Genomic DNA, 27,274 nt, shown 5'->3' with positions numbered 1-27,274 from the left:
TTTTTTCAGGAGCTGTACAGTGACAGTGTTTCTCATTGGTCCCCAAGAGGCCCCCCATCTCCCTCCAGTGTGTAAAACACCTGTGGACACGACTGCACACGATCATTCAAAGTCAACGTTCTGATCGGCTGCTAAGCAAACTGCCCTGAACTGGCATTGCCACCCAGCGCTGCTGCAGTGACTTCGCAGTCTCCCTCCCTGTCCCGCTTTCGCCTCTGGAGTACGAGCCAGGACCCACGACAGGCCGCGTCACTCACTTCCAAAGAACATGAAGAGGACAAAGAGCACCGGGTAGAAATAGCTCAAGCAGACGGCGAGAGCATACTCATGCACAACAGCGGACAGGGCGAAGACACCCAGCATGGCAGCAGTTTTGAACCTCTTGGAGAAAAACTAAGGCACAAAGAAAAAGAAAATATCAAAGAGTTAGTAGCTTTAAAACGCCAGGAAGTAGGAACACCAACATGAGACAGGGTCGTCATGCGCTAACGGCCCCTGCTTAGTTCTATCCGCCTTTCCGAACCTTAGATCAACCTACTCCCCTTAGGTTAATCCAAATCCATTAGAAAAAATTACAAGAGCGTCCCAATGCTGTTTGGATAGGAAGTGTCCTGCCTAAACCATGTGCCCAGCGCTTGGTTTCCAAGTTGGGGCGCCATTTTGAGAAGTTCCAGAAACGTTATTTAGCCAGGCTTCATGTCCCGCAGAATAGTCTTGAACTCTGGATCTTTTTGCCTCCACCTTCCAAGTGCTAACGGAACCACACCAGGCTCAAATCTCAATCGTCAGAACCCAGGGCCGGCACCCTTTCCAAAACTATGATTTTAAAACCAGAGATTTGCTTGAGGCGGACCTGGGACTTCACTGTGAGTCACCGCCTGCCATTTTCCTTAGGAAGCGGTCAGTCACCGAGGTGGATGACCCTCCTGCTTAACAATGAAAATTGCTTTCAGAGACACCACCGTTAGCCGGAAGTACAGACAATACTTAGTTATGCTCCAGAGCATGGCTCTCATAAACCTGTCTCTGAATGGAGAGAGACGTCAATCCAAATCTACTCTTAACAAAGAGACAAATCCAAAGGAAAGTGGGTGTGGTAGGCAGAGGAAGGAATCTCTGGAAATTTCACGCCTGCCCGGTCTACAAAGGGAGGACGGCAAAGGGAGGAGGGGAAAGGGAGTGAGAGGGAGATAGTGGGGGGCGGTGAAGGACGGAGTGTGTGGAGGTTAGGGGTAAAGGGAGATCAATTGTGGGCAACGAGATTCCCAAAGGTCCTCGGAAGGTAGGTCACTTCAGCTCCTACACCTGTAGAACTGTAATTTTGTAGCCAGGTAGTGAAGTCCAAAGAAGGCATGCTACTGTTCACGGTTTTCACAGCTACCACCATTCACAGCATATAGGTGCCTACATGTAAACATCTAGGGAAATGGACAAGAAACTATAACCCCGTCTTCACTGACTATTAAACAACCTTTCCCAGCTTGTGTAGCACTGGCTCTCACAGACCCCTTCCATGTCTGTTTGGCTGGCTTTTTTTGTTTGTTTGTTTGTTTGTTTGTTTGTTTTGAGACAGGTTCTTACTCTGTAGCTCTGGCTGCCCTGGAACTTATGATGTAGACCAGCTTGGCCTTGAACTCAGAGATCCACCTGCCTATGCCTCTCGAGTACTGGGAAGTATGTGTCACTGTGCTGGACTTTTCTTGTAAAGGTTCACTTCTTGTGGTTTTACGTGTATACTCATGTACCACATGCATACAGGTACGTGCAGGGGCCAGAATCAGATCCCCCTGAATGGTAGTTAGATGTGGCTGTAAGCTGCCTAATGTGGGGTCTGAGAACCGAACCGAGAAGCCAGGTTTCCTGGGAGAACAGCATGCACTCTTAACCACTGAGCCATCTCTTAGGTCCCTCAGCATCCTCCTTTCTTACATAGCATCAACTAGGTCTTGCTGTTTACCCAGAGGAGGTCCTTGTAAGCGTAGTAGTAGAGCCAGTCATGGACCACCACGTTCCAGGTCCTGTAGTAGTTGGAGTATGACGTAGAGTTCCACCAGTCCTGAGGAAAAAAGAAAAAGTATGAAATATCACACACACACACACACACACACACACACACACACAACAAACCCCCTGGCCACTTCCAAAGTGCACACATGCCTGACATAAAGGCTGGAGTACGTTATGATAAAACTGTTAGTCCACACACAAATGCTAAGAATCTGAAACGGCACTGGGCAATCAGTCTTCAATGCTCACGGATGGAGGCGCTCTACACAGGCTAAGTCTCAGCGTGCCTTTTGTCTCACTATCAAACATGCTAAGATGCAAGATACAGAAAACACCTACAATTTAAATCTAGCGTGTGCCACAACAGCAGTCGGTAAACATGAGAATGTAGCACACATGAAAACCGACTGACCGAGAGGAGAGCACCACAGCAACACTAAGGGGGCGAGATGGTGCTCCCAACGTCCTGTTTGTATTTCTTGCTCCCAATCTGAAGGTAAGACTAACAGAATCAGACATCTAAAGTTTGCCGTCCACATTTCCTGTCTTTGAGAAAAGAATGGTAGACTAGAAGTCAGAACTACAGCCCTTGACATGGCCACGTTCAGACGTCTAAGAATACCGCTGGAAGCAGAAACAACACCCTCGGAAGCGAAGGAAATCATTTCCCCTGTGAACTGTTCGACAGTCTGAAGCGGACTGACCTGAGGAGGCCACTTAATAAAACCCAACAGTCAATCTGACACGCTGGTGCTGGCGCTGGCACAGTGCCCTCTGACAAACACTTCCCCACCACAGTCACCAACAGAAAACTATACGCTCTTTGTAGGGTTTTTATGTGTAATAGAGCCCTGGCTGTTCTGGACTTGCTTTGTAGGCCAGGCTGGCCTTGAACTCACAGCAATCTGCCTGCCTCTGCCTCCTGAGTGCGCCAGCACTGACAGCCCTAGACAAGTTTTACTCTACTGTAGCTCAGGCTGGCCTGGAATTCCCGGTAATCACCCCGCCTCAGCCTCCCGTCTGCTATCTAAGGGGAGCAGGTGTGAGTGTTATGTCAACTACACATGTATCCGAGTTTCAGATTTAACATTGTTAAGACTGGAAGAAAAAAAATTATCTCACAGGACTTGTGTCAAAAAGAGGGCAATACTAGTCAACAAAACTTGATACTGAACAATATGGAAATAAAATGAAATTTGAGGGCAGGCAGGATGGCTCAGCAGGCCAAAGGGCTAACACCCTGAATTCCATCTCTTGAACACACATGAACTCTGTGGTATACGTATGCCCCAATTTCTCCACCCAGTAATTTAAAAAAATTTATTAGACATGCCAAGCGTGGTGGCACGGGCCCTTAATCCCAGCACTCAGGAGGCAGAGGCAGGTGGATCTCTGTGAGGCCAGCCCGGTCTATATAGTCTTCCAGGGCAGTCACAACTACACAGAGAAACATACAATTAGAAAGAAAACAGGATGTGGAAAGACGAGAGCGAGGATACAATACCTTGTAAAACATCCTGTCACCGAAGCGCATCATCTCAGCAAAGCCATTGAGCCAGCAGTGCAAAAAGGCAAAAAATGTAAGGAACAGCATCAGCACACCTGAAAACAAGAGCGACAGTCTGAGGGCCTCTCCGCGCAGCGCACACAGCCGGCCATTGTGAGCACTTGAGTGTGTGTTTAGCTGGGATGTGGCCATGAGGCGTCCGGGCACTCCAGCTCACCCATTCTCATGCGGCATGCTTCGGAAAGCTAGGCAGTTCTTTTCTTTTCTTTTCTTTGCTTTCCTTCCTTCTTTCTTTTGCACTTGTTTTTTTGAGACAGGGTTTTTCTCTCTGTAGCACTGGATGTCCTGGAACTTTTTTCACAGACCAGGTTGGCCTCACACTCACAAAGATCCACCTGCCTCTGTCTCCCAAGTGCTAGGATTAAAGGAGTGAGCCACCACGCCCAGCATAATTATTTCTTTTTAACTTAAAAAAAAAAAGGGGGGGTGCTGGAGAGATGGTTCCGAGGTTAAGAGCACTGGCTGCTTTTCCAAAGGTCCTGAATTCAATTCCCAGCAACCACAAAGTGTCTCCCAACCATCTATAATGAGATTTGGTACCCTCCTCTAGCATGCAGGCATTACATATAGGCAGAACACTGTATACATAATAAATAAATAATAAATACACAAATATATTAATCTTTACAAATTATTTCTATGTAATTTTAACAGAAAGTGGATGACTCCAGCTTGGTTTAAAGAGATGCTTGGACATACAGCTGAACTTTGGTGCCCAAGTCCTTTTAACTCTCCCTTGGGTGTAATAACCACCATCTACGATGGGATGCTAAGATACCACAGGCCTTTCTATGCATCCTTCTGTCTGAAAACCTTCCCACCACTTTTCTCCAGGGAATATTTTTTAATTAAATTTTTTAGTTGAGGGCTAGAGAGATGGCCTCAGAGGTTAAGAGCACAGACTGCTCTTCCAGAGGTTCAGAGTTCAATTTCCAACAACCACATGGTGCCTCACAAACATCTATAATGTGCTCTGGTGCCCACTTCTGGCATGCAGGTGTACATGCAGGCAGAATACTGTATACATAATAAATAGATCTTTAAAAAAAAAAATGTCTTGATTGGCCAGGCATGGTAGTGTACACCTTTGATCCCAGCACTGGGGAGACAAACAGAAAAACAAAGCAAAACAAAATAGTTGGGCTCTTTTTTGTTTTGTTTTTTGTTTGTTTGTTCGTTTTGTTTTGTTTTGTTTTTCGAGACAGAGTTTCTCTATGCAGCCTTGGCTGTCCTGGATTCACTTTGTAGACCAGACTGGCCTTGAACTCACAGAGATCCTCCTACCTCTGCCTTCCTATGTGCTGGGATTAAAGGCCTGCGTCACTTCACCCAGCTGAGTATAGTTTTCAATGCCCAATGTTAGATGTCAACTCTAACATGGGAAACAAAGCCCACAAAGCTAGTGTACTCATATCACATTATACTGTTCTTATTACACTATATTGTAAAATACCCTTTGCATGCCCACTTATTTTATTCACTTGTTAAAAAAGGATTCATAAAGTATTTGCTGGACAGTACAGGATAAACTGAAAGCGGCTTTAAAATACAATCCTTGGGGCAAGAAAGATGGTTCAGTAGTTAAAGAGCATGGACTGCTCTTCTGGAGGTCCAAGGTTCGAGTCCCAGATCCCACATGATAGCTCACAACTGTCTGTGACTCCAGTCCCAGGAGATGGGACACCCTCTTCTGGCCTCGGAGGCCACTGCAAACACATACACTCAGGCAAACACTATACGCATAATATAAAAATAAATTTAAAATCTTAAAATATGATCCTCATATTCTCAAGGAGTTTGTGACAGAGTTGCTCCCCAGGGGGAGCTATTCCTGTAATAGGAACAGACGGGGGACAGTGCCATTACTAAAATTTAGTAAGTAGAGACAAGAAGGCTAAGGAAGCTCTAAAGTGTGCGCTTCCCGAAGTGCACAAACACCGTGCTTGCATCATTCACACCTGAGCCCTCATCATGGTCACACAGTAGGAACTTGTGTGTTACCATAAAAAAAAGCACATTGAGACCAGGTGTGGTGAAACACAGAAAGATAAGAAATAGCGGCAAACTGAGACTTCAAAATGTGGCTGGAGCATGCTGCGTCTCCTACAGGTCATTCTGGAAATGGCTAAACCTTCTACAGGGCTTATCACCAGGGGGTTAGTAATAGCTGAGCAATGGGTGTTTGACGGCCTGGTGAGACTGAGAGACTACAGAGCCCTGAATAGGAAAGGGAAGACACACAGAAATGTGGGCTGCCCACTGGTGGAGGAAGCAAACTTAAGCGACAAGGGAAACCAGACCATTTCCGTCCAGGAGCAGATGGAGGGGTGGTAGACGGGCACACATACAGCTAAGTTCACAGGGAGCCGGCGGTTCCTACAGACGGCAGCTCCCTGCGTCCTTCCCGGCTGTATGTGGATGGGCACGTTAGTGAGCACCCGGGTTACCTGGCAAGATGGAGTTAAATACACACAGGACCAAGACTCGGGCGCTGAAGGGCTCCTGTTTGATGTTCCGGAACAGCGGGCCGCAGAGCCTCTCAAAGATGTAATAGACATAAAACAGGCAACCGAAAACCTGAGCACAGCAAAGAAAAACACGAGATCTTGGCGAAGAGAGAGAGAGAGAGGGAGGGCATTTCTCCCGCAAAACAAAACAAAATATATTCGGCTAATGTTTACAACACATATTTCATTTAGCCCCGGTATGTAAGATGGCCACACTCCTTCAGAGAGATTATTCCAGCTTCATTTCTACCCTGGTTTTTCCTAATCATTGACTGAAGACCCTATCTTGCTGTAGCGCAGGCTGGCTTCAAATTCAATAATCCTCCTGCCTCAGCACCCTGAGTACTGGGTTTATAGATGCATGCCAGCACACCTGGCCCAAATAGCATTTTTAGACAACTGTTAAGAACAAGGTTATGAAGCCTAGAGCAAGAGAGCCCATTCCACGACCGAGGGCTTGACTTAAACAAAATTTAAGATGGGAACTTGGGGGATTCGTGATTCTCAAAATGAGTGAGGAAGAAATGGGGGGTTCAAAGCATGCAGAAAAGGCAAAGGAAATCTATCTAGGCTCTTACTGAAATAACAAAAGAGACTTACTTTAATTTAAATACTCTCCTTTAATGGAAAAAAAATGACCTTTGATGCTGGCAAGGCACATACCATCTCCTGCATCAGGGTAGCTTTACAGGAAGCTTTTGGATTGCTTGTTGACACACATTACCAACCTTTTTTTTTTTTTTTAAGAGACAAGGCCTCACTATACAGTCCTAGTTGACACTAGAACTCAGAGATTCTCCTGCCTCTGCCTCCCAAGTGTTAAGATCAAAGGCATATGCCACCACCCTGACTCAACCAACACTGAGAGAGAGAGGGGATGGGGGGGAGGGAGAGAGAAAGAACACCAGACATCATGGTACACAGCTTTAATCAAGCACCTAAAAGGCAGAGGCAGGCGGATCTCTGTGAATTTGAGGCCAGCTTGGCCCACAGAGTGAGTCCAGGATACCCAGGGCTACCTAATAGAGAAACCCTGTATCAAAAAGATTTTTAGGGCTGAAGAGAGCACTGGCTGCTCCTCCAGAGGACCCAGGTTCCTACACGCCACCTCACAACTGTCTGTAACTCCAGTTCTGGGGCTCTGACACCCTCACACAGACACACATGCAATGAACATAAAATAAAATAAATTATATATTAAAAGAAAAAAAAAGAAGCCCATTTCATTTTTTTGTTTGTTTGTTGGTTTGGTTTGGTTTGGGTTTTGCTGTTATTGTTGAGACAGGGTTTCTCTGGGTAGCTCTGATTGTCCTGGAACTCACTCTGTAGACCAGGATGGCCTAAAACTAATAGGTCTGCCTGCTTCTGCCTTCTGAGTGCTGGGATTAATAGCGTGCATCATCATCGCCCAGCAAGAAGCCCATTTGTACAATAAAAAAAATATATATTTACCAATCAATAACATGTTAGGCACTTTTTATAAGTTACCTGTAAAAACTGCATAGCAACATAACCCCATCGTACAACAGGAGTCCTAAAAAGAGAGAGAAGAAAGGTTTTCTAAAATAAGCAATGAACTGCTTCGGTTTTATCCTCTTATCTACAATGTAAATTATCTAACAATGTTTTTCTACACAGAATATCGTTTACGGGCTTGAGGAACAGCGTAACAGGACAGTGTGTGCTTTGCGTGCCTGGAAGCCTCGAATTTCATCTCCAACCCCCTCCCCCCCCCCCAATTTTAACATCAAAACCATAACAAAATTATATAATCCTATCAAGACTTATTCAGTAGAACTGGCCTACGAGAATGACCACTTAAGGCATTCAGTTTTCTCTACAGCCCTGTATGGATTGCCCTCCTCCAAAGCGGTCCCCTCACTGGGACATTTCCTCCCCACTTCAAGGTTACCTTGGATAGCTGTCACGGTAAATAAGCGTAGGGGCAAACAGGAAGTACAGGTACTGGTTGACTGTGGGTACTGGAACTGTGCCTAAAAAAGGAAAACTACTAGATTACAAGATCTCTGACTTCTCCCAGCAAACTGGAAGAGCCAACACAGGCAACAAGAATAGGGTTTGGGGTGGTGGTGCAGGCCTTTGATCCCAGCACTCGGGGGGGGGGGGGGGGGGACAGAGTACTCAGGAGGAGGAGGAGGAGGAGGAGGAGGAGGAGGAGGCGGCAGGATCTCTGTGAGTTTGAGGCCAGCCTGATCTACAGAATGAGTTCCAGGACACTCATGGCTATATACAGAAACCCTGTCTCAAAAAATAAAAACACACAAACCAGAAAGAAAGAGAGGAAGGAAAGAAGGAAGGAAGGAAGGAAGGAAGGAAGGAAGGAAGGAAAAGGGAGGGAGGGAGGGAAAGAGGGAGGGAGGAAGGAAGGCAGACAGAAAGAGAAGAACCCAGAAGAACATGACCTCTTGGCTCCTGTTTTTCTTTCTGGTCTACTAAAATGATTTGTTATGCATGCAAACCCAGGACTGTCAATCTCTCTAAGCCATTACTGTGACTACGATAGAAATTCTAGAGCAGGAAGCAAGGATTTGCAGAGTAAGCAGACACAGGTAGCGTGAGGCTATTAACATTCCACGAATGCTAAGCTGAGTCTAAAGATAAATTCGCTGCATCGCAGATAAAAGGACAAAACAGAGTAGTCGGGAAATAATGAGTCCTCCAAATCAATATGCATCCCAGGCACTCAGAGCGAACTGTACTCTCTACAGAATGCAGTGTCACCCTAGGACGCCAAAGGATGGACAGCCCATCAACAGTCTTTCCTGCGACAGAGATACATACTTGACTTCTCCTTGGCTGCATTGAGCACTCGTGGCACATTCTCTCTGGCAAACGAGTGAGCCTTCATTATCATACGAATCTGCCAAAAGAGAGGGGAAGTGAACATCCTATCTCTGCTCTGTCTCCTATAAGTAACTTCAGATCTGCACTGACTAGTGATCACACAAAAGAGCTTAAATTTGCAATATACCAACTCAAGTTAGCCTTAAAAGGGGCAGTGGGGAAGCTTCCAAACAAGGACATCAAACCACTCCAATTATTTTGCACCTAAGAGAAGTATTACAGGTTTATAAAAAAACAAAAATGAGTCATTAAAAATTTGTCCAAGGGGCCTGGGAGTGGTGGCACAGACTTTAATTCCAGTACTTGGGAGGCAGAGGCAGGATGATCTCTGTGAGTTTGAGGCCAGCCTGGTCTAGGACAGCCAAGGCTACACAGAGAAATGCTGTGGGGGGTGTTAAGAGCTGAATGCAGCAGCCCAGTGGTATAGCTCCTGCCTCACACAACTCCAGAACCTCAAAGGAAGTGTTCACACCAAGTCTCCAGTGGTCCTTTCCATTAGTTAAAACAAGCCAGAAAACTCCCAGTGGAGCGTAAACAACTTAAAACTTACCTCTTATTTTAACAAGAGTAGTTAGGTGACCACTGGTGAGTTCAGCACTTCAAAAGTGGAGTTTTTCAACTACAAACATATAGTCTAAATGGCTTTTACAAAAAAAGTATTTCAAAATAGGTCAATATAGGCATGGTGGTGCATGCCTTTAATCCCAACAGAGACAGGTGAATCTCTGTGAGTTCTGGTCTACAGAGAAGAGTTCCAGGACATGTAGAGAGACCCGGTCTCACAAACAAACAAACAAACAAAACAAATAAAAAGTTCAATATGACTTATTTCAGATCCAGATAAATGAAATAGAAATGAATGTTTTTTTTAAACATTACCTCGTTAAACACTTCAGATCTAAAGCTAGGCATGGTGCCGCACGCCTGCAAGCCCAGGATTTGGGAGCAGGTGGCAGGAAAATTGGGACTTAAAGTTGATACAGGTGTGCTACCGAGCTACCTATGCACACGGTCCCAGCACTAGCATCAGTTAGTGACAGCATCACTGTTAGGTCATTACTACTCTTCGTACCTAGGCAGAGCATCACTCCCATAACATGACGCTCACGGAAGTCCTTACCTGCTCAAGTATAACGATGAACCTGGAGGCCGGGGGCAGCGTATAGGCTAAGACAACATATGTCGGCATAAAACCTAGAATTCCAAGCTGAAAGACTAAGAAGAAAAACCCGTGGATAAAGGAATAGATGAGCGGATGAGAACTCTTGCTGTAGCCGTGGGCCCAGCGTTGGAACAGGAAATAAGGGATCGAAAGCGTGGACAGGAACATGGCCCACCATGTCCAAATAACAGTAGGAAGTTTGCCAAAGGCATAGGCCAGGAGATTGAACTCAAGCACCAGCCTGTAAAAGAAAAGAAGTGAACCTTTGAGACGCAGTGAATTTAAAGAACTCAAAATATTCTCTCTCTCTCTCTCTCTCTCTCTCTCTCTCTCTCTCTCTCTCTCTCTCATACACACACACACACACACACACACGCAGCAGAGCTTTTCAAAATACTACAACATTAACACATCAAATGTCACACGTGTTTCTTTTTTTTTTTTAAGATTCATTTATTATTATATATACATGTACATCTGTAGGCCAGAGGAAGGAATCTGATGATCACATTATAGATGGTTGTCAGCCACCATGTGGTAGCTGGGAATTGAACTCAGGACCTCTGGAAGAGCAGTCAGTGCTCTTAACTGCTGAGCCATCTCTCCAGCCCCCACATGTGTTTCTTATAGCACTGTTCACAACAGCTAGATGATTGAGCCAACCTAAATGCCCATCGATGGAGGACACATAAGAAAAACGTAGTTTATCTACACAATGGAACTTTTTCAGACTAAAGAATGAAGTTGTATCACTTACAGGAAAACGGGTACCACTGGAAATAATCTTATTAAGGGAATTAAGCCAGCCTCAGTGTTTTCTATCAATTTGTGGGTCCCTGGACTTTTATAGACATACAGGGTCGTGTATGACATGAAAGTGGAGGCAACTGGGGGAGCAAAGGGAACTAAGAGGAGGGAGTGGGGGGGCAAGTGCCCTATGGGGAAAGTGAGCTCAGGGACTGTTATCCACCTTGCACAAAAATGGCCGCGCATAACCCTGTACAGTACAGAGAGCGCTCTAAGAGTGGGTATAGCTCAGTGATAGCGCGCTTCAGTTCTGACTGCGGAGGTGGTGGCAGACCCGTCAGCCCAGCAGTAGGGAGAGGGAGGAGGGAAAATCGGGAGTTCAAGATCATCCTCAGCGACAGTGAGTCGGAACCTAGCTGGACTACTTTCTAAAAAAGAACTGAATAATGACAGTCATAATGAGGAGTAAAGAAACTTGTTTACTTTTAGGAGAGAAAAAAAGGCATCATCAAGTCAACTGCCTTGTTTTGTTTTGGTTTTTTTCCCAGCAAATAAGAACAGTCAGTTTGGGCTGGAGAGATGGCTCAGAGATTAAGAGCACTGTCTGCTCTTCCAAAGGTCCTGAGTTCAATTCCCAGCAACCATATTGGGCTCCACAACCGTCTGTAATTGTGATCTGATGCTCTCTTCTGGCATGGAGGGGTACATACAAGTAGAGCTGTCATATACATAAAATAAATAAATAAATCTTTAAAAAAAAAAAAAAGGTCAGTTTTCACATCAGCCTCCAGGCCGCTTGGTCTTACCTTCCTTCATCAATGTAATCCACCACGAGTGTGCTGAGAATAAAGAGGATGAGGAGCGCGATGAACATGTGATAGATTGTTCTGATGTGGTCCACTTCAAACAGCTCACTGGAAATACATGTGAAGAAAATCATAAATTAATAATCTATGTGTAATTTTAAGTATCACACAGCAAATACACTTGTTAAAGCAGTTTACAAGATGCTTAATCTGGGCTGGAGAGATGGCTTAGTGGTTAAGAGCACTGTCTGCTCTTCCAGAGTCCTGAGTTCAATTCCCAGCAACCACATGGTGGCTCACAACCACCTATACCCTCTAAGGCCCTCCTCTGGTGTGCAGGTGTACATGCAGATAGAATACTCATATAAATGAATAAAATCTTAAAACAAAGAAAGAAAGAAAGAAAATGAGGTGGGAAAGACATGCACATTAAGACAGCAGCAATTCCGAAACCCCCTCCCACTGCTTCTGCTCTAACCCTCTGGATAACAAATTCTCTGTAGCACAGCGTCAAAGAAGTTTTCAGAGGACAGATAGGCGTTTTATGTCTTCCTTTCCTAGAGAAGCCAGACAAGAACCAGAACACAGGCCAGAAGGAAGGCAAAAACATCACCAAAGTTCATGATTTCTATGGACTTGGGACAGATGATAGATAGACAGACAGACAGACAGACAGACAGAGACAGACAGACAGATGATAGGCAGACATAGACAGGGCAGAGAGTCTATAAATCAGGACAGCTTTTTTTTTTTCATCCATCAATTTGATAATTAACAAAAGCACTTTATCACTCACTCTAAGAGAGATCGCCTTGCAATAAAAATCTTCCCTTGCTCTGGAGGTGCTCTCAGATCTCTGGAAAAAGAAAAGAATACAACCAAACCTAAGTAGGACAAGCATGATGAGGAGCTTATCCTGTGAGCAAGACGGTGCATCGCTTCCCATTAACTGTACTGGTTAGCTAACCTTCACGGGCCACTCTGCATCTCACCATGCATGCTGTCTCACCACTCCTGACAGTGATCTGAGGTGGGGGCGGGAATACTTATTTAGGTAGGAGCTATGTCAGACGTTTAACTGAAAGAGCAGACCTTCCACTTCCAGCCCCACCCATCCCGGGAGGCCCCGTGGCGAGGCACAGTACTGTATACTACTGTATACACCCACCACACTGTATACTGCTACTGACCTGTCCTGCACACTGCCCTGATGTTTTGTTTACTTTCTACCATTTTATTTAATTACTTATTTTGGGGAGGGCGGCACACGCATGTGTGTATAGAGGTCACATACTCACTTGGCTCGGTGGTTCTTTTTCATCTCTTCAATAATGGAGAAGGTTGTGAGTGCACAGCCACCATTGTCCAGGACGCAGACTTCTCAATGAGATTCGTCACAAAAGTCATCAAAGTGATAGCCAACCTCCTTCAGAAACAGCGGCTTCAGTTCCTGAAGTTTTAAAACAAACAAAGGAAAATGTCAGCACATGCTTGTGGGGCATTAATGTTTCTCTAAAAGGGCTCCTTAAGCAGAGCTGGTTCAATAGAGAGCCACACCAAACAAGGGAGCTCATAGAGTAAAAGCAGAAGAAATAGTCTCTATAGGTGACTCGCAGTTTCAGACATGGCAATGAAAACACAACAAGAATGTATACCCCATTAGAAGTGTAGGCCCTCTTTTTCTGCCCCCCGCCCACCCCCCAGACAGGATCTCATGTAGCCTGGCTGGCCTCAAAGTTGCTATGTACACAAAAAGCTGACCTTGGTCTTCCAGCCTCCACGTCCAAAGTGCTGGGATGAGTCACACAGCACCATGCCTCACAATATGCCCTTTCTAAGTCCCCTAAAAGGATCCCAAAGGAAACCACCCAGTAAGTTAACAAAGGACACTAAAATCAAAGGTACCTGAGGGTCTAAATGAGAGGTGGAAGCAGGCAGAGCAAGTGTGAGGACACACACACACACACACACACACACACAGCAGACACAAATGAGACAATTCTTGTAATACTTTTATTTAGAAAATAAATATCAATGCATTATATCTATATTATATTAATTACCATGAGTTTTTTTCCCCTAAAGATATCCCATTGCTCTCAAGTTCCCACTATGTATATTCTGAACAGCTTTTTTAAAAGAGTCAACTTATTTTGTGTTTTGAATGCATGTATATACGTACACTATGCACATGCCTAGTCTCTGAGGAGGTCAAAAGAGGGCATCAGATCTCCTGGAACTAAGCTTTGTGAACTACCATGTGGGTGGCTGGGAACCAAACCGTGGGCCTCTGCAAGAGCCAGCAAGTGCTCTTAACCACTGAGCCACCTTTCCAGCCCCCACGATTTACATTTTAAAGCACATCATTCTGTATTATATCTATGTTCATATATATTGATTCTTACCTCCGGAACTGTATTTGGCTAATCATAAAACATGAATAGATATGTAGAACCATGTGAAGTGGTGTATACTGTAATCCCACTCTTAGGAAACAAAAGCAAGAGGATTCTCTGTCTCAAAAACAACAACAACAAAAAACCCAAGAACAACAACAAACAAACAAGAAGAGACTTGATACCCTAGATAGCATATACAAGGGAAGGAGGTCCCCTCGGTCACAGTCACAGGGGAGGGAAGTAAGGGGAAAATGGGAGGGAGGGAGGAATGGGAAGATACAAGGGATGGGATAACCACTGAGATGTACTAAGAATAAATTAATAGAATATATTTAAAAAAAGAAAAAAAGTATATATAATTTGTTATTGTTTTGGGCCCCCAGCTGTTCTTAACATTTTAAGACAAAAACTTCTAGCCTTTTAATGTATTTATATGTTATTAATATATGTACTTTTCAGGTTATAATATGCTATGAGTTGAGACCAACCTGAGCTAGACATGAGCTCTAAAATAACTTAAGCTATTCTAGTGAGACCCTGTCTAGAGAAAAAAATAATAATAATAATAAATGGAAATAAGTAAATAAAATAAAATATAAAGCCTAAAAATTTTCCTATTCATGTAATTACATGAAGGGCAGTGACAATATGTTAACATATTCTCACAGATGATACAACTGGGAATATAAGACCTGCCTCTGCCTCCCAGGCGCGGGATTAAAGTCAGCACCACCCACACAAGGCCTTAAAAGAAAATGTTTCAAAAGAGTAAAATGCTTTGACTTGTGGAAGAATACTGACCTAGAAGGGGCGGCAGAATGCTTCGATCCCGCCCAGGGCTAGGACAAATTCTGAGGTACTAGAGGCAATAAATAACGCACAAGCCCAGGACGCTGTCCTTGTGGAATTTACAGCATGACGATGGCCTTGGTAAGTCTACAAATAACAGGGATGGAGTTCTTCAGTGTTGAAACAGGAAAGTGGTAAGAGCTGCAGTCAGAAACAGGAGAAGGGGACAAGCCATGTAAGGCCTCAGCACTCCCTGTACTTGGAGCGTTGATCATTTATTTACCTACCCAGCACTAAAAGAGAAGCTGAGGCAGCAGGGTCGCTGTGAGTTGGAGGCCAGCTTGGTCTACAGAGTGGGTCCAGGACAGCCAAGGCTACACAGAGACACCCTGTCTGGCCGGGCGGGGGTGGGGCTGAGCTCTTGAGACCTGCTAAAGGTTTCCAGGCACCGCTCTTTGCCAGCACTCCTCACGCTCTGGCACCAGCGTAACACACCCCAGTATCAAGTCAAGGCAATAAAAGCATGGGGGCTTGGTAAAGCGTGCTATGTAAATGTCAGTAAAAACTGACAATGCCAGGTCTTCACGATAATTGCCTTCTTAAGTTAGAGGGTGGGGTAGGCAGTCACCAAGAGGGCTCAGCAAGTGAAAGAGCTCCCACTGCAAGCCTGGACAACCCAAGTCTCACTCCCCTGAACCCTGGGGAGAGAGAGAGAACACGGACTCCTCTGACCTCCAGATGTGCACTGTGGCATACGAGTGTTGCACATACACATTGCACATTCATAACACACACACACACACACACACACACACACACACCATACACACATACACAATCCACTACCTGCCGACAGATTTGGAACTTCTGTATTCGTCCGACAATGAGGAAAAACACAGTGTGGCACAGAAAGGACAACCCTGAGTAACAGGACAACAGGGACACTATGAGACAGGAACTTACAGGCAGTAATGGTGACAGCCAGCTTAACACAGAAGGCTTCCAGTTTTCCCTGACACCCCAAAAGGCGCACAAAGCACTCCAACAAGGATTAACTCCCTTTTAATCTCCCCGAGCTCAAATTTGGAAGTGGGTACCTCAGGAATCCAAGGCAATCACTTAAATGTAGCTTACACACAGTTTTATAATTAGAGCCTAATGTTTGTGTCTTGATGTCTTTCTTTCTCTGAAGAATTAAAGACAACAGAAGCTGCTGCCAATGGAACTCAGGAAAACTGCCTTTGTGGAGACCATAGTGTCTTTCAAAAATCCTCACGGAGAGACCACGAGCAACTACTTACACTGTCACTCCCTGTGTGAGAGGGAAGAGAAAAAACACAGCTACCAGAGGGGCCTTCTACCTTCCAAGTCCTCCAAGCACACAAAACTGCTTATTTAGAATTCAAAATGTGAGCACAGTAAATCCGGGTAACGCCTGAGTGAAGTGACCTCAAGTGACAGGGCGTTGGAGGGGGCTTCACCACTGACAGTGACAGTCTCTCAAACTTGCATCTACTCTGTTAATTTCACTCAGCCAAGGGACCCAGAGGGATGGACTGATGGGGAAGGAGAAGAAAGAAGCTGACTAGAGAAGGAAGGTGTTTAGATAAACAGCAAACAAACAGAAGCCCAGCAAACAAATGTACTGTATTCTGAAGCTCAAGTGAACCGTCTATTTTAAACAAGCAGCTGACTCAGATCACCGGAAAGAGTCCACCAAGGGGGAACAACTAAGGTCTGTGGTTAGGAACCTACACGGTAAAAGCTCAGGGATGAGCAGGATGTGCTGACGTCTTAGCAGGATGGACCAACGTCTTAGGCACAGACTTACAAACTGGCTCAGATCCACAACTCAGAGAGCAGCAACTCCAGAAAGAAGCTACAATGGACTGAGTATGGAAATGAGACAAGAGCAGAGTTGTGGATGAGTAAAATAACTCTTTCAAATGCTGGGAAACTTTCAAGTAGGCCAAGAGAATTAGCACAGAGCAAGCCAATCAGAGCCCAGCGTTTTAGCACCTCAAAAATCCACAGGCTTTAATCACAATGTCTTCAAAGATGGCTTTAAGAAAGTTTATGCTGACTCCACAAGGCCGCTAATAGTCTGCGGATTGTTCAGCTCCTGACTCAGTGCCTGGCTCAGCGCAGACAGCCCTTCACCCTCTCAGTGGCTCTGAACAGAAACCCCGACCCTTCCAGGCAAAAGGAACAGCACAAGGAGCAGGGCGGGCGGGGCTCTGGGTGGACAGGGAGGGGGAGCTCTGGGTGGACAGGGAGGGGGAGCTCTGGGCGGACAGCTCCTGACAGCCAAGGCTACACAGAGAAACCCTGTCTCGAAAAAACAAAACAAACAAACAAAAAGAAGTGGTGTGTGCAAAATCCCAAAACTTGTCAGCTGTAGACTTGGGAAAACCTGGGTCATACAACCTCAGACTTCATTACACTATATCGCCCTCCACCAAACATCTGAAATATTTTCTAGATACATGATCAGTACCAAATGGGATTTCTGGGAGAAAAACAACGAAATATCAATGTGTATGGGAGGCAGGCGTAGTAAGTAGGTGGATCTCTATGAATCTGAGACTAGCCTGGTTTACAAAGAAAGTTCCAGAACCAGAGCTACACCGAAAGACTCTATCTAAAAAAAATTAAAAAGTCAATGTACACATGTAGCCTGAACATGACAGGTAATCTAATAAGAAGGAAGGCCTTGTTCAGGTTAAGTCAAACACAAGCATTTTGTCTGAAAGCAAACAGGGTGCTGCGAGCTGGCACAGTGGTACAGGACACTGCTTCCTGTTTGAGACCTGCCTAGGCTAACAGTTTGAGCTTCTGTTTCAAAAAGAGCGGGCAGAGAGCATCTGTGGACTCAGACCTGCTGGTGGAATGCTCGCCTAACATTCAGGAGGCCTAGGGTCTGCTCTCGGCACAGCACAAACCACACAGGATTTTGTCAGCCTGACATTTCAGCATCCATAAAGTCATCCTCGGCTACAGAACTTAAGGCCCGCCTGAGATGGAGCCCTTATGTCAAAAATCACCCAATTTAGTCTGCAATATTCTCATTTTAATCAGCCCACACTAGGCCAAAACATACGTATCCACTTTAACTTTCCACTTAAACAGCCTATTCATCTTTACCTTGCAAATGTTTTATTAGTGTGTTTAGTATTATTAAAGACAAGGTTTTACTATGTAGCCCAGGCTAACCTTGAACTTGAAATGCTTGGGCCTAGTGAGTGCTGGGATTACAAGTTTTGAATGGGCATGGTAGTTCAGACTAGTAATTTCAGCACTCTGAGGCTGAGGCAGGGGGATTGTTTTGAGTTCAAGGCCAGCCTGGGCTACATACATAGCAAGAGCTTGTCCCAAAATAACAAAACCAAGACCAAAAAGTTAACTTGGATCTGTGTAACTTTCCCCAACTCTGTGCCCTTCCTGCCACCCGCCTCTCTCCTCACTTCTACTTCCCTTTCCTCATTCTTTCCCCAGTGGATTTATAAATCTGTATAAAAAGTTCCTTCCACTTCAGCTTTTCCTCCGCTTACAGAAATCTTTTATCATACTTTTGTAAATACTGAGGGAAAACAGGAGTTGCCCAGTACTCACACGTCAGATATTTATGTTACAATTCGTAACACTGGCAAAATTGCAGTTATGAAGCAGCAAATAAAAAACGTTATGGTTGGGGTCCCCACAACGTGAGGGACTGTGCGGAAGGGTCGCGTTAGGAAGGCTGAGAACCACTGGCTAGGAGAGGGACGTGTGTAAAATAACCTATTAACGTTAAGCAAATAGGCTCTTGTGCTAATATTTCCAGTGATAGCATCATCCAAGGCTCAAGAGGGCTGTGTTTCAAACAAATGAAAAGGGAGGGAAATATCATTCTATGGCCTTGAAAGGTAACTGGGAAACTAGAACAGGTCACTAGACACCGAGTGATCTTCAACTTTCTCAGTGAGCTTTGACACTGATCTCACTGGAAAAGGGAAAAGTTTACCATGGTCAAATTACAATCATATCTTTTTTAAAAACTTAAAGGCACTGCTGAGCCTATATGGTTCATGGGGACAGCGTGTCCCCATTTAAAATGGCTCCACACTAGTATTTAAAATCATTTCTGTTTCCCTGACAGGTAACTAGATTCTAGACTCAGAACAGTTAAAGGAAGCAGATAGAGCAAGAAGCAAGGCAGGTATTTTCACAAAGCGCGCGCTTTCACACACACACACACACACACACACACACACACACACACACACACACACACACACCAGCTGCTCACGGATTTGCTTGTAAAAAGCTAGATGATGACGCAGATGGACGGATGACAGGGTGACAGATCTTATCTTTCCCGTTCATAGCATGATGTCAACTTACAAGAAAGGCAAATACTTCTTTACCAAGTAGGATGAGGCAGCGGGCACTATTAATGCCAGCACTGGAGAGATGGAGGCAGGAGGTGCTACAGTTCCAAGCCAGCCTGGATTAGACAGGGAGTCTCAAAAAAAAATTAAAGACACAAATGGGGCGAGGCCAGAGAGCTGGCTCAGCTGGTAAAGGTGCCTGCGACCAAGCCTGGCAACCTGAGTTCAATCTCAGGGACCCACATCAGAAAAGAAACAACTGACCTGTCAGGTTGCTGTCTGACCTCCAGGTGTGTGGCCAACACATACACACAATAACAGTAATAAGATAAAGAGCAGATGTGAGGATCAGGTCAGTACCGGGCTACATGAAAACCTATTTTTTAAAAAAATAAAATAAAGCCTAGCTAAATAAATGAAGACTATTTAAAATGTCTCTTTACTTAAAGCCCCGTCCGTGTTCCTGCTTCTTGGGGAGAAAAAAACACGTACCTCTGCCTCTGCTGCCAAAAGCCTCTTCTTGGCTATCAGCTGTTTCATGGTGATGTGACCTAAGGAAGATAAAAAATAACTGAGTGTTTAAAACCGAGCTTTATAAGTTGAATACCAAGCAGCGGTAAAAACATTAAGTCGAAAGCAAGCCAATATGAAGATGAACGCATGCATCATGATGCAAAACACAGCAGGGTCCTTCAAAAAGAAGCAGGAGCAATCCAGGGAGATTACACATACAGTGATGGGCCCGCTGCTGGCAATGTGAGAGAGCGGGCCCCAGAACCGATCTTCACTTGAGACTATGGGGAAACTGAATAAGACATTAAGATTGAAAACTCCTTTCTTTCTTTTACGGTTCGTTGCTGGGGCTGGAGGGTTCAAGGCTCTGTGGTTAAGAGTGCCTGCTGCTCTTGCCAAGGACCCGAGGCTGTTCCCAGCACTCCAGTCAGGCTGCACACAACCTCCTGCCCCTTTTTCCAGGGCGTGCAACACCTCTCCTAGCCCCCCAGGGCACCTGCACTCACACGTGCACACATACACACACATTAATACACAATTAATTGCAAAGCCGGTCCAAATGCACAGAGCGAAAGGGAAATGGAGCTAGAACCTTAGGGAGCTTGTGACAAGCACCCGCATGCTGGCCAATGCTAGAGCTTTTGCACACCGGCTGCCACAAGCATGCGGTCCTCTCATGGAACAGGACCCAAAGCACAGGGTTCTTTATAGACTGCAGAACCCTTGGCCAATGCTAGAGTTTTTGCACACCGGCTACCACACAGCATGTAGTCCTCTCATGGAACAGGACCCAAAGCACAGGGTTCCTTATAGACTGCAGAATCCTAGAGCCTGTTTGCACTTCAGAACAGGAAGTCTAACTAACAGAATATCTCCTTACAGCTAAGGATCTATATGGCCGTGTCCTCGGTGTCCTGGACAGAAACAGAAGGGAACCGAAAGGAAATGTGCCTGTCTCTCCTGCAAGATGGGACAGTCCCTGTCCCTGTCCCCCCTCCCTTCCAAATCTTGCAACACTTCAGTGGATTTTGCAACCCTAACTTTTGCTATCTCAAAAACCTCAGAGTGTGTTTGTTTAAAAGGAAACTCAAGCTGTGTTCCCAGACTGTCGACAGATAAGTACAGTTCCTCCGGGAAGGTCCCAGAAGGAGCCAAGGCCTCCAACAGTTCTAACAAATAAGAGTTCTAAGAACAATGGAGAAACTCCTCCTGCTTACAGACCAGGGGCAAAGTGGAAGGACTCGGGTTAGAAAAACTAAAGACATTAGCATTGCCATATAAATAATCTATTTATTTAAGCAGGGTCTCACTGTGTATCCCTGACTGGCCTGGAATATGCTATGTGGACCAAGCTGATCTCAAACTCGGCCTGCCTGCCTTTGCCTCCTGAGTGCTGGGATTAAATGTGTGAGCACCAGGGCAGTCATGAATTCAGAGAGACTGTCTCAGAAAAAGAAAAAGGAAGAGGAAGAAGACAAGGAAGAAGAGAGGAAGAAAAGAGAAGATGATTAGGACAAAGTTAGCTAATACTGACAAACCCACGACTTTAACAGACACATCTGAAGAGTATTCCTAGGCTGTGCTCAGTTGGTTGAGGCACCTATCTAGTGAAAATTCTTTTGGTCAATAAGACACCTCAGCAGGTAAAGATGCCTGCCTGCCAGCAAGCCGGAGGACCAAAGTCCAATCCCAGGATCCACGTGCTAGAAGGAAAGAGCAGATTACTGAAAGTTGTAGACTGGGGGGGTGGGGGGGGTGGGGGGGAGAAGAAGAAGAAGACAGACAGACAGAGAAAGAGAAATAATTTACAGGCTTTCTTTCTTTGCTGGTTTTCACCAGCCCTATTCCCTATAACAATCCTGGACTTCTATTACTATGTCAGCGCTCAGATGACAACCACACTGTTACATAGGTGACATCTGTTTATTCAGTTCCAAACCCACTTTGTATACACAAAACTCTGCCTTTGGACTCTGAGGACAGGTACACAGACAGAAGATTATAATTCTCAGAAGGCCTATGGGAACACAGGTGTGTGTAGGGGTGTGTGTGTGTGTGTGTGTGTGTGTGTGTGTGTGTGTGTGTCCGTCCGTGCAAGAAACGGTGACAGTCAATATCTGAGCTAAGGAGCTGGGAGTATAGTTCAGTGGTAGAATGCTTGAGCTAAGGCTGAGTTAGACCCCTAGCAATGCAAATAAAGGAAAATAAATTATATAAAAATATATATTATGTATATATACTTTGCACATTTTATTATATGTATATGTTATGCATATATATACACATGTATACATAGTCTCAAATGACAAGAAAATTGATGGTAAGCCTATGCCAAAATGATTTTTCCAGAAAAAAAGAAAATAGCATGAATACTTGTTAAGAGTCCTGGGACTTTAACTGGGTCAAATGTCAAGCTCACATTACTTTACAATATTGTATTTAATATGTTTTTTGCCAAAAGGCAGATATTATATACTTATCTCCTAGGTTATCAGTTGCATAGTAAATCAGTGTTTTCCAAGGTGGTACTCACTAACTATATAGCCCAGGTTGGCCTCAAACTCACAGTATTCCTCCTGCCTCAGTCTGGATTACCAACACGTCATAGTGCCCAGCTAAGTAAAGCTTTGTTTTGTCTTCAAACAATATCTAACATAGCCCAGTCTGGCCTTGAACTCTTGATCTGCTTGCCTATAGCTCACAAATTCTAGGATTACAGATGGTAACAACAACACTCTATTTAATATGGCTTTTTTGTTTGTTTGTTTGTTTGTTTGTTTGTGTTTTTTTTGAGACAGGGTTCCTCTGCGTAGCCCTGGCTGTCCTGGACTTACTTTGTAGACCAGGCTGACCTGGAACTCACCTGCAAGATTCGCCTGCCTCTGACTCCCAAGTGTTGCTGAGATTAAGGGTGTGCACTACCACACTCGGCTTTAATAAGCTTTTTTAAAGTTACAAAATAAGACTTCTAAGTAAGTTGGCCCATGGAATCTGCCTCTATGTATGAAAGTGTCCATATAAGAAAAAAGACTCAAGGCTGGAGAGATGGCTCGGAGGTTAAGAACACTGGCTGTTCTTCCAGAGGACCTGGGTTCAATTCCCAGCACCTGCATGGCAGCTCACAACTGTCTGTAACTCCAGCTTAAAAAAAAAAAAGGCTCTATTTGAGAAAGGAAGCGTTTCAGAAATCCTTCAGGCATGGTAGTCAGCTGGCAAACGCAGAGTGACAGGATGTGTGGTTCCTGGTTCGTTGCACCTACCTCACAGAAGGTAAACCAGGAAGCCTCGTGAGAAGAAATCAGCAGCCTCCCCACAGGCAGGGCCAGCTTTCACCAGCCTCAAACTGTCTGGTCTGGCTTAGAAAGTGACTTCTCTGCAGGACAGGTGGCAGCTGACAAGAACAACACCAAGCTCAGAGAGCTGGGGCAGATGCCATCTTAAGAGGAAATCTATTGTTAAAACTGAGCTGGGAGGTCTCAGAGGCAGTGTACCCCTTTAATCCCAGAAGTCAAGAGGCAGAGATAGGCAAATCTCTGAGTTCAAGGCTAGCCTGGTCTACATACAGAGTGAGTTCCAGGGCTACACAGAGAGACACTGTCTCAAAAAGAACAGAACAGAACAGAACCAAAAACAAAACAAAACAAAAAACAAAAAACCACACACACACACAAAACAATCAACTGAGCAGGCCGAGCATGGTGCTGCACACCTTTAATCCCAGAACTCAGGAGGCAGAAGCAGGCAGATCTCTGTGAGTTCGAGGCCAGCCTGGGCTACAAGTCCAGGCCAGCCAGCCAAGGCTACATAGAGAAACCCTGTCTTGAAAAATAAAGACAAAGCAAAAAAACAAAAAACAAAACAAAACAAAAACTGAGCTGTGGGCAGCAATGACTCAGCTGGGGAGGGTGCTTGCAGCTAGGGCTGCCGCCCTGACTTTGATTTCCCACGGCAGGAGGAGAAAGAGCACCAACTCCCAGAAGTTGTCTTCTGAAGCCACACCACAGCACTGTGATGGGTGGGGGTGGAGAGCATGAAGGGAAGGTCATCTCGAGTTCAAGGCTAACCTGGGCTACAGAGTAAGATGCTGTCTCAAAGCAACAACTGCTGTGAGATAGCTCAACCACCTGTATTTAGTACTTGGAACCCGGAGTAAAAGGAGAGCCCCAACTCCCAAAGCTGCCCTCTGACTTCCACACATGCCCTGGCACAGGTGCCACACACTCACACATGTACATCAAATACACACACAATCAATAATTAGGAAACATACAACAAAAGGCAAATGAAGCCCATTTCTTCGCGTGTAAACTTAAATTTAAATTTTAAAAAATTAAAATGGAAGTCATAAGACAGTATATTTGGTTTGGACATACTAGCATATTACAAAAATAAAATCCTGACTTTGAGATGCAATACTTTAGAAATAAGCAGCAGCTCTTTCCAACGATCCATTTAACCCTTGTGACCCAAGCATTGTGGACATTTTTCCTCTTTATATAGCACGCCCGAGCCTAGCAAAGATGGTTTGCCTTTACTTTCTCACTACCCCTCCCTGCCTGTGGCGCCACTGTGGCCTCTGGACTGCTAAGTCTTTACCTTGGAACTTGGAAGATATGCAAGGCAGAACCATGAGGCGACAGATAAGCCAATTACCCTGATCTAATCACTGCAAACACTGTCAAGATCTGCTTCATACACAACCAATTACTCCACTCCACTGATAACTGTAAAGAATGTATCATACATCAGTAATTTAAGCTTTAAAACCCCGTGAGAAAAGCAGGAGCTTGTACCATTTTTATTTTCAAAAGAAATAAGCTGATTCAAAGAAATGGACATCTTGCTCACTGTCACATGGCCAGTGAATAACTGAGCCTTCTGAGGTCCCAGTCAGCCAGCAATAGAACACACAGAAACTTAAGCTCAGAGCAAGTGTGCTCCTCCTGGTGACCACAGAGTGCTACATGTGACAAGTCATTTTACAGGCTCAAGGCCAGTCTGGTTTAGAGATTGAGTCCAGGACAACCAAGGCTATACAGAGAAACCCTGTCTCAAAACAACAACAAAATTAAAGCATATTTGTCTGCTTGCATTAAGTACAGAGTTAGCTAATTCATAGACATTAACCAGCAAGTTTTTGTGGCTTACTAAATGTCAGATTGATTTGAACATTCTAATTACTGCTTGAGAGAAGGATCCAGGTTCCATTTCTAACATCTACATGCTAGGTGACTCATAACCATCTATAGATCCAACGCCCTCTTCTGACCTCTATGGGTACCGGAAGCACATGCGGTACACACATACATTTGTAGGCAAAATACTCAAATACATAAACACCTCACTGACCATTTTCTTTAGACTACTTTCATCCTAGCTTTACCATGCTCACCATGAAGAGATAAAAATAAGTCATTTGAAAGCTATCTGCGGGGGGGGGGGGGGGGGGGGGAGGGGGGGGGCGGGCGGGGACTGAAGAGATGGCTCAGGGGTCTAGAGCACTGGCCGTTCTTCCAGAGGTTCAATTCCCAGGAGCCACATAGAGTTCACAACTGTCTGTAACTCTATTCCAGGGGTTGTGGCACCCTAACACACACACAAACAGGCAACACACCTACACACATAAAATAAAAATGACTAAAAGAAACCCATGTCTGCATCCACGGAACAGCTAAGCTTAGAAATTTTCAGAGAGTAAGGGGTTGTCTTTTTGTTTTGTTTTGTTTTGTTTTGTTGACAAGGTCTTAGCTATCAGAAGCTAGCCTTATTAAACTTGCTATGTGGGTAAAACTAGCCTAGAACTCTTTGATTCTCCTGCCTCCGTCTCCATTGGCAATTGCACTCACATGTGCACATAGCCCTATACACAAAAACAAATAACTAAAAATACATCTTAAAGAAATGCTCCCAACAAAATTAAAATGGTCAGTAAAGGCTGCTGATAAAGAATGTAGCTCTTGAAAAGACATCTCCAATAAGAATGTTCAAATAAACTGGGTGTGGTGGCCCACTCCTGTAATCCCAGCACTCGGCAGGCAGAGGCAGGTGGACCTCTGTGAGTACGAGGCCAGCCTGGTCTATAAAGCAAGTCCAGGATAGCCAAGGCTACACAGAGAAACGCTGTCTCAAAAAAACAAAACAAAACAAAACAAAAACAAAAAACAAAAAAACAAACCAACAAAAAACAAGAAAGGCTGTCTAGATAGCTCTGGATCATGCCTAAGAACATAAGCTCCTTTCCTTGACGTAAATTACAGTGTTCTTGCAATCTAAAAATTTATGTGAAATTTATTCACAGTAAAAACCTTTATGACCCCTGGTTTTACCTATCAGACTGTAATCAGACCCAAGGCACCTATGGAAATGCCATGATCTCATGCCTGAGAGCCTCTTGGAAGGTTGTCAGCCACTGAGATCACGCATCAGGGTAAGACGCTCGGGAGTCCACGCCACACTGGGCATGTACCGCCGGCCTCTGCGCAGCACTTAGGCATGTACAGCCAGCCTCTGCGCAGTGGTCTCTGCTTTGGACGTTTGTTCTTGAGACCTAGTCTCACTGTGTAACCCTGGCAGGCCTTTCTGTTTCTGCCTCAAACACACACAAGTTTTTTTGTGTTTGTTTGTTTGTTTGTTTTAAGATTTATTTATCTTATATGTATGAATGCTTGGCCTACATGTGTCTCTCTGTTTGGTGGCTGAGGAAGTCAGAGGAGTCAGATGCTCTAGAACCGGAGTTGGGATGGTTACAAGCCATCACCTAGGTGCTGGCAACTGAACTCCGTGCAAGAGTGGCGAGTGGGGGAGGGGGAAGGGGGTAGAAGAATGGTGAGCATTCTTCAGCACTAAGCCATCTCTACAGCCGCCACACACCTCCCCACCCCCCCACCCCGCCCCAAAAATTACCACCATTTTCGCTTTTTTGAGATCTGAGCTCACTTTGGATTCACAGAGACCTCCCTGCTTCTGCCTCTGAGTGCTGGGATTAAAGGTGTGTGACATGTGACCTTTGAGTGGCAAGGGCTTGAAGGCCTTTGAAGCATAAGGAAGCTGAGTGTCAAGGCTCTTCACAGCGGTGGCATCAGGGCACAGAGAGCAACGAGCACCACCAGCAGGGTCTTGCACACCTCACCCCCGGGGCCTCGCCAGGAGACTCTGACTCTGATCTCACGCTGCTGTACTGGATAATTTCTACACACTAAAAGCTGTGCCTCAGGCTGGACATGGTGGCGCACACCCACAGTCCCAGAATCAGGGAGGGAGAGGCAGGAGGATGAAGGCCAACTTCAACTACATAACAAGTTCCAGCCCAGCCTGGGCTACATGAGACCCTGGGGGGGGGGAAGGGGGGGGGAGACAGGCAACTAAACAAATAAAAGCTGTTTCTCAAATTTTAACCTGTATATGAACCACCAAGAACCCTATTAAAATGAAATTTTTTATTCAACACATGTGAGGTGATGCAACAAGCTCCAAGGCTGGCCTGCTTGCTCAGCCACACTGAAAGGCCTTCAAGCCCTTGCCACGCAAAGGTCACATGTCACT

General features: G+C 45.1%; 1 protein-coding gene across 1 annotated transcript in view; it reads right to left on the bottom strand.

Moving 5' to 3' along the window:
• The window catches only part of SOAT1 (sterol O-acyltransferase 1), a 42,817-nt gene that overhangs the window by 4,551 nt on the left and 10,992 nt on the right, over nt 1-27,274 (bottom strand). The window contains 14 exon segments of the mRNA XM_084797068.1: nt 258-393; nt 1,958-2,056; nt 3,512-3,609; nt 6,022-6,151; nt 7,570-7,615; nt 7,994-8,075; nt 8,884-8,962; nt 10,067-10,349; nt 11,662-11,769; nt 12,458-12,517; nt 12,960-13,032; nt 13,035-13,062; nt 13,064-13,111; nt 19,712-19,770. Coding sequence (XP_084653194.1) covers nt 258-393; nt 1,958-2,056; nt 3,512-3,609; nt 6,022-6,151; nt 7,570-7,615; nt 7,994-8,075; nt 8,884-8,962; nt 10,067-10,349; nt 11,662-11,769; nt 12,458-12,517; nt 12,960-13,032; nt 13,035-13,062; nt 13,064-13,111; nt 19,712-19,770 — 1,329 coding nt within the window.

The sequence above is a fragment of the Acomys minous genome (assembly GCF_964271855.1).
Source record: "Acomys minous genome assembly, chromosome: 1".
Taxonomy (NCBI): domain Eukaryota; kingdom Metazoa; phylum Chordata; class Mammalia; order Rodentia; family Muridae; genus Acomys; species Acomys minous.
This window is presented reverse-complemented; position numbering and strand designations above follow the sequence as displayed.